The sequence below is a fragment of the Gasterosteus aculeatus genome, chromosome 7, assembly GCF_964276395.1.
Source record: "Gasterosteus aculeatus chromosome 7, fGasAcu3.hap1.1, whole genome shotgun sequence".
Lineage (NCBI taxonomy): Eukaryota > Metazoa > Chordata > Actinopteri > Perciformes > Gasterosteidae > Gasterosteus > Gasterosteus aculeatus.
In genome coordinates, this window is record NC_135694.1 from 17,817,191 (window position 1) to 17,837,872 (window position 20,682).

The 20,682-nt window shown below is 41.5% G+C and overlaps 2 protein-coding genes across 2 annotated transcripts; both read left to right on the forward strand.

The window, feature by feature from the left end:
• The first annotated feature begins 233 nt into the window (after window positions 1-233).
• ube2g1a (ubiquitin-conjugating enzyme E2G 1a (UBC7 homolog, yeast)) lies at window positions 234-8,406 on the forward strand. Its single transcript, XM_040183100.2, has 6 exons — window positions 234-606; window positions 3,187-3,289; window positions 3,450-3,547; window positions 4,711-4,889; window positions 5,145-5,263; window positions 7,210-8,406. Exons 1-5 carry the CDS (start codon window positions 561-563, stop codon window positions 5,229-5,231), a joined length of 513 nt encoding a protein of 170 aa, XP_040039034.2. The 5' UTR covers window positions 234-560; the 3' UTR covers window positions 5,232-5,263; window positions 7,210-8,406.
• Window positions 8,407-9,158: 752 nt separating this feature from the next.
• On the forward strand, window positions 9,159-20,588 carry ankfy1 (ankyrin repeat and FYVE domain containing 1). Its single transcript, XM_040183098.2, has 25 exons — window positions 9,159-9,356; window positions 10,785-11,001; window positions 11,201-11,319; window positions 11,870-12,005; window positions 12,151-12,274; window positions 12,790-12,939; window positions 13,063-13,228; window positions 13,486-13,690; window positions 13,769-13,837; window positions 14,214-14,416; window positions 14,528-14,625; window positions 14,754-14,955; window positions 15,079-15,177; window positions 15,293-15,446; window positions 15,688-15,856; window positions 16,310-16,428; window positions 16,612-16,768; window positions 16,870-17,070; window positions 17,159-17,335; window positions 17,446-17,593; window positions 17,717-17,807; window positions 18,363-18,487; window positions 18,568-18,714; window positions 18,795-18,885; window positions 18,998-20,588. Exons 1-25 carry the CDS (start codon window positions 9,347-9,349, stop codon window positions 19,128-19,130), a joined length of 3,510 nt encoding a protein of 1,169 aa, XP_040039032.2. The 5' UTR covers window positions 9,159-9,346; the 3' UTR covers window positions 19,131-20,588.
• The last annotated feature ends 94 nt before the right edge of the window (window positions 20,589-20,682 follow it).

Consider the following 20,682-nt stretch of genomic DNA (forward strand, 5'->3'; position numbering starts at 1 on the left):
TCCCTCACGTGTTTCTTATTTTAAAATATAAAGAAACTTTGCCAATTTGCCACAAAAAAATGCATCAATACATTCATTATTTGACATGTTCGGTAAATAATATTTGTTTGGTAATAGTCCACCTGATCAGAGAGTAATGCTACCTAAAGGAGAAATTAAAAAACGATCTGTCTTAGTAGTAGATAACAATAAAAAGATGAATGATTTAAAAACTGATTTTAAAAACATTTCAAGAGTATATTGCAGGATGAACGCAATAGCATTTCATTCATTTATTTTCTTTGTATATTGGCGAGTTAAATCTGAGAAGAGATTGAAATCGAAGCTATTTCCAGAAGATGGCAGCACCATGTAGGATCCCGGCGCCTGTAAAATACAAGAGAAGAAGAAGAAAGTCATCATCATCAGCAGCAGCAGCAGCAGCAGAAGACGACCAAGAAGAAGAATGACGAGAATATACGGAAAATAGAGGGGACGAAGTGCACGTTGGTGAACGTTACATTAACGCTGTTACCACTAAATATTACCATTGAACATTGCTGCATTACACTCGCCAAGCTATGACAGAGCCGCAGTCAGTGCTGTTACTCAGGAGACAGCTTGCAGGTAATTAAACCGTATGTGCACTGACGCTGGCTAGCGTTAGCTATGATTCAAACTACGGTGCAAACTGTTGTCGCGACTCTTTCCCCCGACTAACATCACTGTCCCGTTACAAATGGACCGCGGTGAGACCATAGCAGTGTTGGTCGGCCGGCACATTGCACTCTCCGCAATCAAACGCACTCGGTGTTTTGGGAGATCAACTCGTTTGGATGCGTGGTTCGACGTCGCGCGCGGATCTCTGTGGGAAAGCCGCTGTCAAAGTCTCACCGAGTCGCTGGTAAAAGGCTAACGGCTAAAAGCAGCTAGCCTAGCATTAGCCTCTAGCTCACTTCACCGACTCGGCGTGTTTACACAAACACAATATATATACATATATATTTATGCTTCATGCCACATAACAAGTGGTGCTTTTCTTTAGAGGAAACGGGTTTGATAGTGCAGTTATGCCAAAAGGCGTGACATTTACTGCAATATATGATTTTGTGTGTGTGTGAACATGTAGAACGGTAACGTTTTGCCAGGTGACCCAATTTCTCTTGCTAACCAAATTAAATTATTTAACATATCTAGCCACCCTGCTAAATCGATAAGCTAAAGTTAGCTGCCGTCACTGTTGTGAGTTACGACGCGAAAAACCACCAAGCATAACGTTAATCTCGCATTATCGCTAACTCTTATTTGCGACTTTAGCAGTCACCCGCGAATGTATTTGAGCAACCCAAATATTATCATCCAAAGCAGCAGTTATGGTTCGTAGCATGTTATTGTTAACGTTACTTGTTACGTTTTTACTCTGATTGTGTTTTCCATAAGCAACCTTTCAGGGACATAATGTTTTCCTCCGTAGGTTTCAGGTACTCTCTCAATAGTGATTGGTAATTGAACTGGACCAGAATAGTTTTAAGTGTGATGTTTTTCAAATGAGCAAAACATACATACTTGCATACTTGATTTGTTGCAAGCTGTTACAAATATGTCACAAGCACATTGACAAATGCATTTTCATGTATTATATAGTCTTGTGTCTAACTGAAACAAACAAGTCTGGACCAAACGCATGAATGGCACGCAAAGTGCTGTAGTAAGTCAGATGCAGCTATTCTGAACAGACTTGCAAAAAGTACCAAAAGTTAGTTTGCCTTTACAAGTGAGCCTTCATACAGCACATGCTGTACATGTTCCACGACATACCAATAAACTTATTAAACATGTTTAGAAGTCAATCCTCTTCTCAATCTGGATGATCATCAAAAGACTATGATGGACTATTGTACAGATCTTTTGAAGAATTCCCAAGACCAGATTGTGCAGAGTTTAATTTAAAATCACTCAGTCCCGCTAAACTATGACCATGTGTGCATGGCCAACTGTTATTGAAATCCCATATTATGGTAGCTAACAGACCAACATTATGTTATCTTTTTTAGAAGTTAAGGGTGTAACGATTCATTCACTGAATCGATTTATATTCCTGCGATCCAACTGAATCAATCTGTGCTCCGCAAATTGGCATTCCGGACGACATATATCGATTACAAATAGATTGAAATGGTACATAATCGATTTGTATCGATACTTGGAAACTGCACATTGGATTTAAGTACAAAAACGGTATGGGTGTGTGTTTGTTTGTTTGTTTTTTAGCACTTTAGACACGTTAAACGATTCAGTCTGCCTGTCTGTGACGTCATCAGTACGCAGCGGCAGCCGCGCTAAACTCTGAACAACAACAAAACACAGCGTGGAGGAGACGACTGCGAGCGAGACATTTACAAACCAACTTATCGATCCAGCGTGTGGAAACATTTAGGCCTTTGCAAACACGGAGGTGTTCTAAATAAGTTGGTCGCTGTTTGTAGAATATGTAGAAGCCAAATAAAAAAACACGGAAACTCCGGGATTCTGTGAATTGATCCAAACATTGTGTAATTATTGTGTAATGTTTACATTGAAAATGGCACTTGATTCAAATAAAAGGTTAACACATTTGCCATTAATTGTTGTTTGCTTGTTTATAATATCCATAATTAATTTAAACCTGATTTCCTTACAAGAAACAACAGGGATCTCAGAAACTTTGCCAGCACTGTCCAGTAAAGTTACTGAATCGATTTCAAGTCACTGAATCGAATCGTTCTAAATTAACCCAGATCGTCCATGAATCGAATCGGCAACCATGAATCGTGATTCGAATCGAATCGTTGTTAAAATGAATCGTTACACCCCTAGTAGAAGTGCAAAATCCTCACGGTGTCAACCTCAATAGAAGTGGTTACGGTATTTGAGTATGTAATTATTCTATAATGAATGACGCAACAAGTTGAAAGTGCAACGTTAGGAGTTGCAATTTACTTTATCTTGAAAAATGCATATCTGCTTATGAGTTGGCTGTGGACCGTTAAAGTGGTGTGCCTGGTTTCAGCAACATGCCGCCTTTATTTCAACCCTCAGGCAGGCCGCTTAAGACGAGGGGTATGTTGTCTCCTCAGCAGTCTTCAGGAAAGCCCACCATCAGTCAGCCTGTATACTACAGGCATTATTATACAAGCTAATGGTTGTCTAACTTGTTTTTATATCTAGAGCTGAACAAAAACCCAGTGGAGGGATTCTCAGCAGGCCTGATCGAGGATTGTGATCTCTACAGATGGGAGGTCCTCATCATTGGTCCTCCAGATACACTCTAGTAAGTTAATCTTTGCCTTAGCGTGAGATATAGTAGGAGAAATCTGCTATTATGCTGTGCTAATGTTATGTTACAACTCATATTGCGTCTTATGCTTTGAAACGTGAAAAAAATTCACTGTTTTTTCTCTTCGATCTTTTTTTTTTTTTTTTATTCACAGTGAAGGTGGTGTGTTTAAAGCTCATCTGACATTTCCCAAAGACTACCCTCTCAGACCACCTAAAATGAAATTTATCACAGACATTTGGCACCCTAATGGTAGGTACAGGGGTAGCACACTGAATCATTTTGCTTTTGTATGTAGCAAGACATGTATATAGCTCCATTGTTGAAGATTTTCCCTTTCATTATATGCTTTAATAACAATGAATATTGATACACAATTGATCAAATGGAATATCAACTAAAAGATAATTTGATGCCCATTCATTGCATTAGTTCATACATTCAGGTGATCTTATTTTAAATTGAAGAAACATTCTAGCAGGTTTAACTTCCAACTGTTGTAACAGACATTTGACAAGTACTGCTGAGAAATGAAATGCATCATGAGCACTCAGGGAGAAAACTGAGTAGTGTTGAGTTTTATATAGACTATTTCTTACTCACTATTCCTTATAACGTGTTAATGTGTGACAGAATGGTATGTTAACATTCAAATTCAATGTCGTATGAACAGCGTTATGAAAAACGCCTGGTTTTTGTTCAAGTTGACATAAAATAGAAATATCTGAATTTGAGTGTTCCTTTTTAATGTAGTATATATTTTTTCTCATTCTTTATGAAGTTTATAAATCTAGATTGCTGTTCACTCAAGTTTGTTGAGTTATTACAGAAGCTGAGAACCTTGAAAAGGGAAATGTCTTTAGACATTGGAGGTGTTTTTTCATGCCATTAAATCAATCATGAGTATCTAATTTTTACGGTTGTTTCTTTCCCCAATTCTTTGACACGTAATGTAAACATTACACAGTGAAAGCAACAAACAAACAAGACAAAGCAAGACAACAAACTTTAGTACGCCGGTCAGGCCTGACAAAGGCAGTGCAGACCAGATCCACCACTATTCTTCCTTTCACAATAAAACTCTTTGTCAAATATATTGCGGAATTGTTTCAATGAGAAGCACTCACGGTTCTGCTGTGAAAGTATTTTGCATTTTTGTGTCTTTTATTCCTTACAGCCCGGGTGTGTAAAGGCCTGCTGTCTGAGTATGAATATGTGCAGATGTGTGCAGAACATTAACAAAACTATACACACAGCAGACTAAAGTCTGTAAGTGTGAACACAGATGCTTCTGCAAAATATTGCTTTAAAGAAGAGGCAGATATTTATCTTACACACTATAGATAAGCTACATTGTATGTGTGTGTGTTTCCTGCTTCCTAATTTGTACTATGCATGTTTTTTTTCATTGCCAGTTGACAAGAATGGAGATGTCTGTATTTCTATTTTGCACGAGCCTGGAGAGGACAAATACGGCTATGAGAAACCTGAGGAGCGCTGGTTACCTATCCACACAGTGGAAACCATCATGATTAGTGTTATCTCTATGTTGGCAGACCCAAATGGTGACTCGCCAGCCAATGTGGATGCTGCAGTAAGTTTACTTTAATAAAATATGAATTCAATCTCAATTAAAATATAGAGCCTTTATATTTAAAACACAATAAAGAAGCTAAGTTGCAGATTTTGTTTCGCATGTTATTAAGTAGTGCGTAGGAATACAATTCATATTTTTGGTGTAATTATACTAAATATAATGTTGAAATTCAACAATGGAGATATGCCTTTAAGAAATATCAAAAGGAAGCCGCTGAATTATCTTTCACCTTTTTTTCCGCCGCCCTTGCAGAAAGAGTGGAGGGAGGACAGGCAAGGCGCATTCAAAAGGAAAGTGGCCCGTTGTGTACGAAAAAGCCAAGAGACTGCATTTGAGTGATATTCGGCAAAGATCTAGCTTCAAGTTTTCAGGCAAGTATTCTTTAATTTTCTAAAAACGGTGGTTCACAACTGACTTCTGCTGTTGTGAATCAGGTAATCTAATCATCAGGTAAATTAAAGAAAAACTCATCGTTTCAACATAAACAGCAGCCATGACAAGTTTATTGTTGGAATGCATTAAGCATTCCAAGTATTGTTCTTCGAATCTTTATTGTTGGAATGCATTAAGATGCATTCCAAGTATTGTTCTTCGAATCTTTATTTCTTCATCTTCTATTTCTTCCGCGCCACCTTTCAACTCCTTCACACTTTCAGCTATTAAAATCCTTCAAATATTAAAATGTTCAGCTCCTTTCCGGCTTGACTTTTCAGCTTTCTACCTCTTAAGCTTGAATTTATATAAATCAATAATCATTAATATTTTAACATGGTTTTCAAATAGTTTGTTTTCAAATCCTCCTTAAACTTCTTCAACTTTCAGATTTTTCAGCTTCGCAAATCTTTCAGCTACAGACACCATTTAAACTTTGAGACACAAGTCTCAACTATTTTCTAAAAGAAACTTCTTGTTGATATCTATTCTACTTTTTTCATAATCACTGATTATGTTTCACTAGTTTTTCGGTCCGTTTTTGAGTTTTACATGAGTGTGTATTGCGTTTGTTAGAGTGACAGCTGGAGCTCTAGAGTGTAGCGCAGCGGCAGAATGTAGTTAAAAAAATGTGGAACTTCTGTCCTTCCAACCGAAGTATACACTTTTGAGGCTTCATTTCTTTGGATTAATGATGGCATGGTTGTGCTGATTGTGGCTATGGAATCCCAAAGTTCTTTAGTTTTTGCCTAGGGAGCCCGAGCGTGAGACAACCGCAGTCTCACGCTCCATAGGCTCCAATACAAATCTGCCGACATATTTCTCAAGAAAACCAGAAGGTACAAGTTTTGTAAACATCCAGTGATATCGCAGTAACATCATGAAGGCTGTCAAAATTGCTCAAAAATGACTTTCGAATATCCGCTTAAACACCCCCCACAGATATTCGGATATCTGGTTGCGCATTAGGCACGTCAATAACTGGTCAAATTAATAGAAAGAGACATAACTACTTGTATAGGTAATTTATTTAAGTTTAAACCAATTTAACAAATTACCTGCACAAAAAAAAGTAAATTAACTAACGGCCAAGACCGCAGACCTCTCTCTGCGTAAAGCGGTTTAAATGAACGACAACAATAAACAAATGCCGAGTGCTGATCAAGAGTTTTGTGCAAGCAATTTAAGGTTGCGACTCTTGTCCCAAATATGGCAGGCTTCATTCAGTGATTGAAACTGAAAGTTTTACAGTACCAACATTGAACGCTCCGAGCGAGCTGTGCTGGTAATGTAGAGGTCGATGAGGCTTACAAAGTTAAAGCATTACAAAATCTTAGTTCGATCTCATCATGTAACTAGAAAATGCATTTCCTGCTGAAAATGCGTTTGAATGCTAGAAGCTGAAAGCTGAAATGAACTTCAGAAAATTGCTGAAAATACAGAAAGTTGAAGGAAATTTTAATACATTTGCTGAAATTACAGATATTAGAACAGCTGATATTAGTTACAAATTGGTGGATATACAGAAATGGGAGAAGCTGAAAGGAATTTCAATAGATTTCCTGAAAAAGCAGAAATGAAAACAGCTGGGGTGGTGTGGGGTGGTTGGAGTCTATCCCAGCCAACTTTGGGGGAGAGACCGGGTACAACCTGGACTGGTCGCCAGCCAATCACAGGGCTACACAGAGACAAACGACCATGCTTCAAATATTTTACACTCATTTTGATCACATAATCATTCATTTAATTGTTTAATGTTTGTCTCAGTTGTTGTTGACAGTTGTGCTGATTGTTTAATGTTTGTGTCTCTGTTGTTGACTCATGCGATTGTTTCCGATGCGTTCTCACAACTCTTTTCCGGTTTTCATTGTGTGCTTCCCTGCAGGTCTCCAATTGAAAATCAACATGGCACAGATTCCTGCACTCTTCCACCCTGGCACCAGGCTTGTCCTTTTTATTTTTGGCAGGAACAGACTGGTTACTGTAGGCTGCAAAAGATCACAACAGTGACTGCCACGGCTGGCAGAAAACCGCCAAACAAGTGCCAATTCAAAAACCAGAAGATGACACAACGTTTTTCAAGTCTATGAACTGCTTCAACATTCAGGAAGATATTGTAAAGACATGTATATTGCACAGACAAAACCGGATAATATATAAGCTCCTTTTGCATCCATTGAGACACCAAATGAATAGCGCTGGTTAAGATAGATTTATTTTTCCATTGATTCCGTTTCTCAACAGCATGCATTAGTTCTCTTGAGGTGGTTTTAAATAGATGTATTTAATACAAAGAGGATTGTGAAGTGTTGGAGGGATGTCACTTGTGCAGAATTGGATTTGTTGAAGCAAAAGATGAAGGACGTGTGTGATGAAAGCAATACCGCCATATTAGAAAAAAGCCACTGTACTCAAGGTTTTTTTTCACGCTCAGAAATCAACATATGTGTACATGACTGTTTTTTTTCTTCTTCTTGAGTTAGTCTCAGTTGACTCAAGAACGAAACCCGTCCCCTTTTGTTTTGTGCGTCGTTTTATCTTTTTTCAAAAGTGCCTCCTAATAAAACGCTTGGCCGCTTCACCTTACGTCAAATGAGTTAAAACCTATTTTAAAAAAGTTGAAGAAATGGTGCGCCACCTGTGTATGATTTTATTTAATATCCAGTACACAGGAAATCATTATCATTTGCTCTACCAATAACCCCCGTAGTATAAGGCGCACACATATTTGTGTTTGATATCCTGATACAAGTTGTACTCTGATATTTTAGCAGCCTCTTTTACTTGTCTGTGTTATGGAAATGTTATGCATGCTTTAGTGTACTTTCGTTTTGGTTTCCTTGTTTGGCTGAATGTTTCTGAGATTTTGTTGGAGAACGAGTGTTTGTGTAAACAGTGTGTGTGCCCATTTAATTTTAAATGTTGCTCTTTTTCCTAAACTGCAATCTCACAATTCTGCTCATTGAACTATTGTAATTTTGCCTAATGTACAAGGAGATGAAATACTGGTGTATATTTTTGATGCCAACAAAAGCTGTCTCCTGTAGTGAGTTCTTCTAAAATATGACTTTTTTTTCCAATATTTCCTGGTGTGTTTAATTCACGTGTGTTGCATATTGGCCATGACAAAAACAACCTTTCACTTACACAAATTGTTATTGCAAAAATAGTGTATTTTCTTATTTTTCCAAAAGCTTGTAGATGTTAACATTTAATCAGTTTTAAGTTCACTGCCGTCATGTGTTCAGATAATATATTTTGGTGTAACCTTCATTATCTATCTAATTTTATTGACATTATTTTAGGATAGGATTGAAAGCTATCCAGGGTTTCTGTTGGCAAACCTTACAGCCAAATTATTAAATTATCAGAATATTGTGCGTTGTAAGTGGGTACGTCGCGCTTGTTCAGACTTTATCTCCAAAATAACATCACTGCCTTTTTTGCAAACAGAATCCTAGATTTTGTTTTTTTATTCACTATCCGCTCAAGTAATTTTCTAATTATATTTTGTGCTCGAGGGGGGGAACATGAGCTTGCACCATGTCTGTTTGAACATAAGATAAAAACAATCACAGTCCTCGTTAAACTAATGTTTCTTGGGGAAAATTTACTATTAACTATCGCCTGTTATATTGGTTCCATTCTTTGCATAAAATGCATTTACAGCACCATGTACTGGAGTTTACAACGCTCATGCTGTAACTTACTGTCGTGCTTCGGTTCGGATGAAACAATGATAACATAAGAGCCAAGAGTTGACACCATAGACATCTTGTTAGTATGTCAGATAAAATCACTTGAGTATACATATTAATCATGCGGCATAGAAAAGCAGCAGCATCGTTTTGTAAACTAAGCTGCGCGTGTGAAACCAGCACCGTAACACGCTCACGTTCCGTCTCAAGCAGAGTAGTAATGGTCATGTGATGAGCACTTGAACGCAGCACCGCTGCCTACTATCTGTCCACTCGGCGTATCGCGATACAAAACATCAGGCCACGGAGCTAACGCGGAGCAACATGGCGGAAGGTATGAGATCGGTGGTTTTTTTTTCTTCTTACTGCTTGATTCACCCGCCGCTCCCGTGCGCTTGGTGAACTGTCGGCCCGGATCAACTCGTGTCCGGCCAGTTTAATAAACGGTGCATTGACTGTTGTTGAAAGCACGAAGCGTTGCGCTGCTTATCGCGTCACGCAGTGAGCTAACGTTAGCTCTCGCTGACGTTGCTAGCTGCTTTTTTTTAATAGCTACGAGTTAGCCGAACCCGACAAGATGTTGGTGGGTCGCACTGCGGGCAGAACGCTTGTTTCAGCAGAAATCTGGCAGCTGGTCTGCTCCCTGAGCAAAGGAAGCATTAAGCGTATTGAGCGTTAGAGAATTTGGAGGTGATGTTGGTATTATGGGTTACAGTTTCATGGAAGAGATCAAACTCTTAACGGTCTAATTTCAGTAGCTAACATTTCACCGGGACGTAACGTCACTGTGGTGGTTTTGTTTAAGCAAAAAAAAAAACGTAATACAGTTGTTTAGGCTTGTGTGCAGTGGGTGGTGTTTAGGGGACAGGGTGCTTGTGACTCCTCCTGAGGTGCTATCTGCACCACCTGGCAGGAGGACTGTGGACTAACGTTACATCTGAGGCATAAGGGAGCGTCTTCTCCTTGAGGAGGATTCACTAAACGGGACCGGCCTCAACCTGGTCATCAAACATTTCGTTCTCTTGGGGATTAATGTTGCTACTGTTTTTGTTAGGACTTGTTCAGGGATTATCTGCCTTTTTTCACTTAAATTAAAGCGATAAGGCTCATTTCTCTCGCTGTAGGGAGAGTTTGATTTGTAAATGCATGTGGATTTAAATGTGGTGCAATAATTAGTCCGATGGCTGGTCACTTGGTTCCATACCGCCCTTCCTGTGTTGAGCTGATCAGGTGGTTTTTGTCAGAAGCACCCCCCATCTGTTCCTCATGACCAGTAGCTGTGCCATTAACAGTTTACAATGGCAGACAAACTAACGCGCCGTCTCAGCATTCTTTCCTCCAGTAAACTTAACTTGTTTTAAGGGGAAGGAAACGGGCCCCAGTGAAACTGTGGAATCGAGGCTGACGCATAGATCTGTGTTAGGAATAGAAGTGTACAAAGTGCTTTAACAGAAATATCTTGTGTTAGCATCTTGTATGTCTTATACAGGGACTGCCAACAGTCTTCATTTTCTTTTTATTACAGGAAAGTACTACAGCGAATACACCAGTACCATGAAAATAAACATGTGATCACATTACGTTTCTTAAATCCAGTTACCTGCCATACAGTCAATCCTATAACACAACTATTTAACCAGACATTGCTGTTAAATAATGCACACATTTGGACATTTGCCTTAAAATATTCCAGCCTGTGTTGAGAAATGCGTCTTTCTAACCTACTTGCTGCATCTTGTTTTGTCCTCCTGGCGCGTGACAGAGGAGGTGGCCAAGCTGCAGAAGCATCTGGGCCTGCTCCGGCAGGAGTATGTGAAGATGCAGCAGAAGCTCGCCGACACCGAGAAGCGCTGTGCCGTGCTGGCTGCACAGGCCTCTAGCCAGGGCTCCTCCAGCCCTGCCGCTGCCACGGCTGCTGACACCTTCATCAGCCGCCTGCTGGTCATCGTGGCCGACCTCTATCGGCAGGAACAGTACAGGTAAGGCCCGTGGTGGGAATGGAGGGCTGTGGGTTTGTTTTTTTGCGATATAAACCATCCGTGGCCGTCGATGGACTTGTCACACGTCGTGACTGTAGCTCAAGTTTCTGGGGCTGTTGAGTGTGTTGATTTAGTTTCAGCATTATAGAAGACATTATTTGTGACTTTGTATCTAAGAGGCAAATGATTGTTTTTGCAGTGATCTGAAAGTGAAAGTTGCAGGTGAGGACCTCTGTGCCCACAAGTTTGTGTTGGCTGCTCGCAGTGATGCCTGGAGTCTGGCTAACCTGGCCTCCACCTTTGAGCTGGACCTATCTGGTGAGCTACCCTGGTGGTCACTGTGTTAAATGAGTATCTTTAATCCGAATGGAACTCCAGTAGAGAAGAGAGACCTCGATTCATCGGTCAAAACCAGTCAGCTGATCACCTGTGTTTGGTGTCTGGGCCAATCAGTCTGATATATTTACAAATTTTATAATTTATAAGAACCTTAATTAGTGCTTCTCTAAAATGTAGTGGGTACCCTGTATGTCAATATATTTGCAGGTTAATAGATGATGGCTGAATGTTTGTTTTGGAGTCGGACATGCAAACTGCCAAAGTCCAGTATGGGACCGTTTTACTCTGAGTAGATCTTGGCTTCTTTGCCTATTTCCGAGTAAGATAATCAGTTCATGTTGAATTCATATGAATGTGAGCAGATGACTGCTTGAGAAATGTGAAAATGAACATATTAACAAAGTATTTTTGTAGTGGGCCTATTAAACAATGTTTTTTAGAGATTATGAAAATGTAATATTTCTTCCAGCAGATTTTACAACAGATTGCACTGTTTCATTTCTGACGTGCTGACATGTTGGATTTCCAGATTGCAAGTCTGAGGTTGCCATGGCAATGTTGCGCTGGGCATACACGGATGAGTTGGAACTCGCAGAAGATGATGCCTTTCTTATTGACTTGATGAAACTGGCCAACCGCTTCCAGCTTCAGCTGCTCAGAGAGAGGTCAGCTCAAGATGTATTCTCTCACTTTTAATTTAGCATTTGGCTACATTACATCTCAACTGTTTCTCATAGCAGTATTTCTATTTTGCAACGTTTTCTCGCCCTATTTGTCAACGCCAATGGCCTTGGTTCTGCGCTGAGACAGGTGTGAAAAGGGCGTGATGTCCTCTGTGAACGTCAGGAATTGCATCCGCTTCTACCAGACAGCTGAGGAGCTAAATGCTACCACCCTGATGAACTACTGTGGGGAGATCATAGCCAGTCACTGGGTGAGTGTTTGCACACAACTGACTCACTTGACTGGAGCGCAGATACATGCATTGGCATACATGTGCTGGATAGATGTTCTTCTTCTCAGTCATGTCACGTTACAGAAGCATATCAATTTGGTGTGTGTGTGTGTGTGTGTGTGTGTGTGTGTGTGTGTGTGTGTGTGTGTGTGTGTGTGAGATGTACTGTGAATCACTTCTTCTGGGTTAATGTCTTCACACGTTGACTCCTTTTTGGCTGATCATTGTTATGATGCCTCACATGGGTGGGCCATCTGGCCTTTACTATACAATAAATCCAGAGGCCACAGCTCGGCAGTTGTCAAGGTTATCTATACAACTTTGGCTTAGAAAATGGCCGTTTGCTGTCACCAGTCTATTGCCTCAGTCTCGAAATTCACACCAAGCAAGGAGACACTTTTCGGGCTTAGATTTTAAGAATACATTTTACAATCGGTAAAAGCCAATTCTGATGTTTGACACTTTCTTGCGTTTCATTGCACGTGTTCTATCAGGACGACCTTAGGAAAGAGGATTTTAGCACCATGAGCGCCCAACTGCTGTTCAAGATGATCAAGTCTAAAACAGAGTATCCTCTCCACAAAGCCATCATGGTGGAGAGAGAAGACGTGGTCTTTCTCTATCTCATCGAGATGGACTCGCAGGTGAGCCACCTCACGGCCTTCACGTTTTTTGCGATTTGTTTCAATGTAACCAACAGGTCTGAATACAGGTTTCCCATCACACCATGAACAGGTTTTAGGATTTGTTTTTGGTGTTGTTTTCAGCTACCTGGCAAGCTGAACGAACTGGACAACAACGGCGACCTGGCACTCGACCTGGCGCTCGCTCGTAAATTGGAAAGTATTGCCACAACTCTGGTTAACAACAAAGCAGATGTGGACATGGTGGACCAGAGTGGCTGGAGCCTCCTGCACAAGGCCATCCAAAGAGGTATGTGCTTGTTATTACGATTACAACACTATTTGGCATCCCACTGCCCTGTCTTGCCGAAGTGGTGTCCAAGATAATATTTTGGTTTTGGTGCCAAGGTGTTCACTTGAAAATGAATCAACTGTTATTCAAAAAAACGTGAATCATTTCAAGGCTTTTTCTTGTACAGACTTTGTCACAGTTATATTTTGAAGTTGATACATGAAAACAGACCTACCTCCTTTGTGACCGTTCATCCTTTTTCCCCCCTCTTCCAGGGGATGAATTTGCGTCTATATTTCTGATTCGCCACTCGGCTCAGGTGAATGCCGCCACCGTGGGCGCGGTGGAAACCCCACTTCACCTGGTCTGTTCGTTCAGCCCCAAGAAGCACACGGTGGAGGTGATGACTGGCATGGCGCGAATCGCGGAGGCCCTGCTCAAGACGGGAGCCAACCCAAACATGCAGAACAGCAAGGGCAGGTAGGTCGGAGACGCAAAGGTGGCCGACTACAATGCAGAGTGGGGTGGTGCTTCAGCTCTGTTTTCTGTCCATTCCAGAACTCCGCTGCACGAAGCCGTGTCCTCAGGAAATGAGCCAGTGTTCAACCAGCTACTGCAGTGCAAACAGTGAGTTACATCCTTTCTCCAATTGTAATTGCTGTGTTTTTATCTGCCATGGGGAGTAGACAGGCAGCATGGTCTGCTTTTGATCACTCTAGCTCACCCTAGCTAGCTGACTATTCCTTTTTGCCTCTAAGAAAACGCCTTGTCTTGTCTTTCCATGCCAGGCTAACGAATACGAAGATGAACGAATAATGAATGTAAAATTAAATTAAACAATGCACCAGTAATCACAACAAAGCAGATTCTAATCGGGCCAAATCTCATGAATACAGCCACGTGGGAGGGCAGTAACATTAAAGATCATATGACTCTGGTCATCATTTACCTCCTAAGGGTCGCCCTGGGTGTAACCGGGTGTAATCTGTAAACTCTCTTTAAGGCTTGACCTGGAACTCAAGGACCACGAGGGAAGCACCGCTCTGTGGCTGGCCCTGCAGTACATCACCGTGGCCGCCGACCCCTCAGTGAACCCGTTTGAAGATGATGCCTCGGTAGTTAATGGCACCTCGTTTGACGAGAATAGCTTTGCGGCCCAGCTTATCCAGAGAGGAAGCAATCCTGATGCCCCTGACACTACCACAGGTGCTCTTCTGTAACTTCCCTTCACAGAATTTTTTTGGAAGCTTTTAATGTATTTTTAAAAAGATTAAAAAAAATTAAATTCCATTTCTCTCTTTGTTTTGTGCCCCGAAGAAAACTGCCTCATGCAGAGAGCGGCTCGGGCAGGCAATGAGGCGGCTGCGCTTTTCCTTGCCACTCATGGAGCAAAGGTCAACCATGTCAACAAATTGGTACGTACATTAGGTCACATTACAGACAAACCATTCCGTAGGTTTGGGGAATCTGACCCAATGTGCTTGTAGTTCAACATGCATCATATATAATTCATCTTAAATCGATACGGTTTGCCTTTTATTAGGGTGAGAGCCCGCTCCATACGGCTTGCCGCAGTGGCCTAGCGAACCTGACGGCGGAGCTGCTCCAGCAAGGGGCCAACCCCAACCTGCAGACCCAGAAGCCTCTGCCTGACGACACCGTTGGTGTGGCTACGCAGACCCCGCTCCACATGGCCATTGCTCACAACCACCCAGACGTGGTCTCTGTCATCCTTGAACAAAAAGGTTGGCATGTGCACATTTTAATGTGCGGAGATTTACCTCACAGCGCAACCTGTTTGTTGTCCCGAATGTTCCTCAACGTCTGAAAATGCCCCACTTATGTTTCCCTCAATGGTTCTATTGCAGCTAATGCACTTCATGCCACCAACAACTTCCAGATCATTCCAGACTTTAGTCTCAAAGACTCCATGGACCAGACCGTGCTGGGCTTGGCCCTCTGGACAGGTACAAGCACTTCACCCCGACGGGGCGGATGTAATCCAGCACGCTTATCCTTTCAACGAGCCTGCATGGTGATTTATGTGTGTGGTTTATTTTATGTCTAATCCGTCCCTGTCAGGTATGCACAACATAGCGGCTCAGCTGCTGGGCTCAGGGGCTTCTATAAATGACACCATGTCCAATGGACGGACCCTGCTTCACATGGCTATCCAAAGACAGGACAGCAAGAGTGCCCTCTTCCTTCTGGAGCATCAGGCTGACATCAGTGTTCGGTAACGCCTTATATCCTTATTGTCAAGCATTTATGGATTTAAAAAAAAAAAATCACCATGCCTTAGTCAGCCTGGGTTGCTTTTGAATTAAATTAAATCTGTCCGTTAGTAAGCGAGGATTACTAACACGCTGTTTTTAAAGCAATATCTCTCTATCCAATTACGAATTAAGAGTTATTCTTTCTCTATATTCATTCTTTCTCTTCTGTCTTTTATATACATTTGTTATCTCCACTACCAGGACCCAGGAGGGACAAACGGCGCTACAGTTGGCCATCAGTAACCAGCTGCCACTGGTGGTGGATGCCATTTGCACAAGAGGAGCAGATATGTCTGTGGTGGACGACAAAGGAGACCCTCCGTTGTGGCTCGCTCTTGAGAACGGCCTGGAAGATATTGCATCCACGCTGGTGAGACGAATGCATATGCAACCAATTTGAACATGTTGGAACCCTCCTTGTTGTTATTCTGACCATTATTTATCGTTTATACGAGATAAAAATTAAAACTGAAAAATAAATTAAATGAAACGTAAAAAAGCCCATGGCATAGATGCTCCTTTTGGGCTTTTTGGTTTACTCTTTGGTTTGGATGTGCCTAGATTCACCATGTGTCCATGTGTGTAAATATTTTTTTTAATCGAACAATTAGTCTATGTAACAATGCAGCATCTTTCATATAAATATCAGCCTCCGAGACACCTGAAGTAAACAAGACCAGTGAACATAGACCTCTGACTGTAGTCCCACTGCTAACACTCGGGCTGCTCATGGTTATGAGATTTCTGGGAGGGAAATAACACTTTGCATGTTATTATGTAATGTTGCATTAGAAATGTTTTGGTCTTGTTTGTTTTCACCTAGGTCCGCCATGGCTGTGATGCAACGGCGTGGAGCACGGGTCCCTCTGGCTGCCTGCAGACGCTTTTGCACCGAGCTGTTGATGAGAACAACGAGGTCACTGCATGCTTCCTCATCCGCAGGTCTGCCAATTTCTGTACCATTTGTAATTTGGGACTCCTAATTGTGAATGCACATAATTGCCTAAACGGTGAACCTATTGACATGCATCATAATTCCCAGAAAACATCAGTTGTTAAACTTGCTGTTTTTGAGATGGATGTAGCTAGCTGTGTGAATCGTGGTGTTTGTTTGTTTGTATATAGTGGTTGTGACGTGAACAGCACCAGAAAGCCAGGCCCGAATGGGGAAGGAGATGAAGAGGCCCGAGATGGACAAACGCCCCTCCACCTTGCAAGCAGCTGGGGACTAGAGGACGTGGTGCAGTGCCTTCTAGAGTTTGGAGCGAATGTTAATGCACAGGTCAGTCCTGTCAAACTTCACTTGTTAGTAGATTGCAAGTCTATAAAAATACTGTGCTGCTCTTAGAAGTGTTTAATGCGGTGTCTGTCCTTTTTTGTCAGGAGGCAGAGGGCAGGGCTCCCATCCACGTTGCCATTAGCAACCAGCACAACAACATTATTCAGCTCCTCATCTCCCATCCAGACATTCGTCTCAACCTACGCGACCGTCAAGGAATGACCCCCTTTGCCTGTGCAATGACGCATAAGAACAATAAGGCAGCGGAGGCCATCCTCAAGAGGGAGCCTGGTGCTGCTGAGCAGGTGGCGTTCACACAAATGCACCCGTTTGCCCCACTGGATTCCTATGAAGATTTTGCAACGTGTTAATCACAAACTATTGTTTGTCTAGGTGGACAACAAAGGACGTAATTTTCTCCATGTGGCTGTGCAAAATGCCGACATCGAAAGTGTCCTGTTCCTTATCAGTGTACAGGCTAATGTCAACTCCAGGGTTCAGGATGCAGCCAAACTCACTCCTCTCCACCTGGCTGTCCAGGCTGGCTCAGAGATCATTGTCCGCAACCTGGTAGGAGCCTTGGAATGTTTCCAGCCTCTACATTTACCGTTCTGGCCAACACAAGTATTATGAAAAGAGTGATGTCGATAGAATTTATTTATTTTTCTGCTTCCTCCCAGCTGCTTGCCGGGGCCAAGGTAAATGAGCTGACCAAGCACAGACAGACAGCACTACACTTGGCCGCCCAGCAGGACATTGCCACTATTTGTTCTGTGTTGCTGGAGAACGGAGTCGACTTTGCTGCTGAGGATGAGAATGGCAATAACGGTACATTACATTCTTTATCACTATGGCCCGTTCCTTTCAGCTGAATGAACTTCCAGCAGGTGTTCCTCTAGTCTCTGTTGTGTGGCTGACTATTCCTTATTGTCCTTCTTTTTGTCACTTCAGCTTTGCATCTGGCTGTGATGCAGGGTCGCCTTAACAATGTCAGAAACCTTCTCACAGAGTCCAACATCGATGCAGAGGCCTTTAATCTCAGGTACACTCAGTTCCTTTCAGGGTCAGATGGTTCCTTGCGATCAATGACATTCAATTTAGGTCATTGCAGCAGTAAGATAAAGGCTGCACCCAAACTAAATCAGCCGTTCAAGCAATTAGTACAAGGTTGTGCTTTGTGTTTGAAGTGTCCTTTTTAAAGGTCAATTTTATTTCCGAGTTACTCTCCATGTTAGATGAATTAAAAAAATTGTAGCATATACTTTCATTAGCTCACCAGAAGATAGGTGCAAATTAAATAATGGATTTTAATCTGGTGCATCATGTGCGAAGCATTATGGTGTGCTGCTCTTCTTCCCATTGTAATTCGGTCACAGGTCACATGATGTTCTGTTGAGTCTTTTTCACCACATTTTAACTCTTCACTACACAGATTCAAATGATTAAGAGTCCTGGTGTTTGCCCTTGCAACACCTGAATCGTGAATCTACAATATATAACAATGTAGAGCGTTTAAGCGTTCTAAACGTAACAGATTAATCTTCTGCAGCCTATAAAGCCAACCAGTCTCTTTTTTTTTTGCCCCATGTCTTTTTAGGGGTCAATCGCCAATGCACGTACTTGGTCATTATGGGAAAGAGAACGCCGCTGCCATTTTTGAGCTGTTCTTGGAGTGTATGCCTGAATACCCTCTGGACAAATGCGATAATGAAGGGAACACAGGTACCGCGGTTGCTTCCAACAAAACATTTTTTAACAACTTGTGGTAGAGTGACTTACTGAGACTTACATTTTTGTTTCAGTTCTTCTCCTGGCCTACATGAAAGGAAATGCAAACCTGTGCCGTGCCATCGTGAGGGCCGGGGCTCGACTAGGCATCAATAACAACCAGGGCATCAACATTTTCAACTACCAGGTTGCAACCAAACAGTTGCTCTTCCGCCTTCTAGGTGAGAGTTCACATTCCTCCACCTATCAGGCTTTCACCATATATTGAATGTTACAACGTATTTGACTGTCATTTGTGTAGATATGCTGTCCAAAGAGCCTCCTTGGTGTGATGGGTCCAACTGCTATGAATGTCTTGCCAAGTTTGGTGTTACAACACGGAAACATCACTGGTTAGTACCGTGGTTTAATAGATGCCAGTAAATAATACTAGAAATAGTTCAAGTCTATTTTCAATCTGTGTTCAAATGTATAATCGATCCTGTGTGTCTTCCTTTACTCCAGCCGTCACTGTGGGCGCCTGTTGTGCCACAAATGCTCTATAAAAGAGATACCCATCATCAAGTTTGACTTGAACAAGCCGGTGAGGGTGTGTGACATCTGCTTTGATGTACTAACTCTGGGTGGGGTGTCGTAATGCAGTGCCCTGGATACCCTTCACCCTCCGACACTGGCCATGCCGGGCTCTACTTGGCACAGTTTTTCCGGCCCACCCGGCCAAGGGACATCAGTAGCAGGACGTACGGACCATATACAGTCTCCCGGACAGTTATGGACTATTGCCTTTATACTATTCCAGTTTATGAAAAACTTTAAATGCTCTTAAAAGGTTCTTTTCATAGTGAAAGTGAAGCATTGTCTCATTTCTGTTTTGATCAAAGTATATAAAAGTCAAGCGGTTATAAGCAGCTGATGATCGATGGAGTCACATGAAATCAGTGTCCCAAGCCCAATGATATTTGTAATGATCAGCTCTTATCATGTCAACCATGGTGAACGTTTAAATTGAGCAACCGTTTGACGGGATATATATATATATATATATATCTTTTTGTTCTCCTTTGGGATATTTTACCATCTGCAGCCTTTTATGCTATGTGACCTGCCCTAAGACAAAGATCCAATGCTCTAAAAAAAAAAATCTACATTAACACGAGAGTTAAACATGCTGTTAACCAAGAGCAGAATAAAATGAAAAATACCCCCAGAGCAGTAAATCTCAAAGACATGAACTATCAACATGTTCTCTGTAATCTTCCATGTTTCACTAATCAAGGGTTGACAATAAGGGAAACGCTTTACAGCTCATTATTTAAATTTTCAAATGAGATTGATATTGTCTTAAGTGCACTGACAGATGGCACAATATGACAAGGAAGACATTGTTCTTTTTTCTTTTTTTTTCACAACTGGTAGATGGCAAGTCATCAGCCAAAATCAATGAAATGGTTCATATTTAGCATGGCAAGTGATTGGAGGTAGCAAGTTTCATCACAAGAGGACTTCAAATGTGGTCCAGAGCACTAAATCCTTAACAATCCTGAGTTACTAAAATGCCTCCTATGTCTACTTGTGTCATTTATTTTGTAGCCTTTGAAATATTCATAAACTTTTCCAAAATCAGTCACCAAATGATTACATTCCATATTTTTATCTGCCACGAGGTCCTCGTAGGATGTCGGAATTGTTGGCCCACAACGTTGCCTCAAGTCAAGTTGTCTTGACCATCACATTTAACATTTCTTGATTTCTAAGCCTAACGGGTGCACTTTATCAAGATCACATGACATTTCTGATCATTGGTGGGGAGGGGGGGGGTTGCCAAGTAGTGGGGCTTCTTTAAGTATTGTTGAATTGTACAGATAAATGTGTGATATTTTTGACCACTACAACTGTTTTGTACTTAAATGCAGTTTGTGCTTGTCATTGTGACAAACCTAAATCTCGCCTCTGTTGATCTTTTATGCACATTGTTTAATCTTTTATGCACATTATATTGTATCTGTATGCTCAGATATTTAGCCTGTCTCTTCCTGGTATATCCTTTTAGAGAAAGGGAGAACAACTTTACATACATAAAGGTCATCAAAATCAATGCATGGACTCTTCTTCCCTTTATTGTGATAAGTTTAAAAAGTTTATCATGCTGCTGCTGTTAAAGAAGGCTGCGAATAGGACAATCTTCTGGG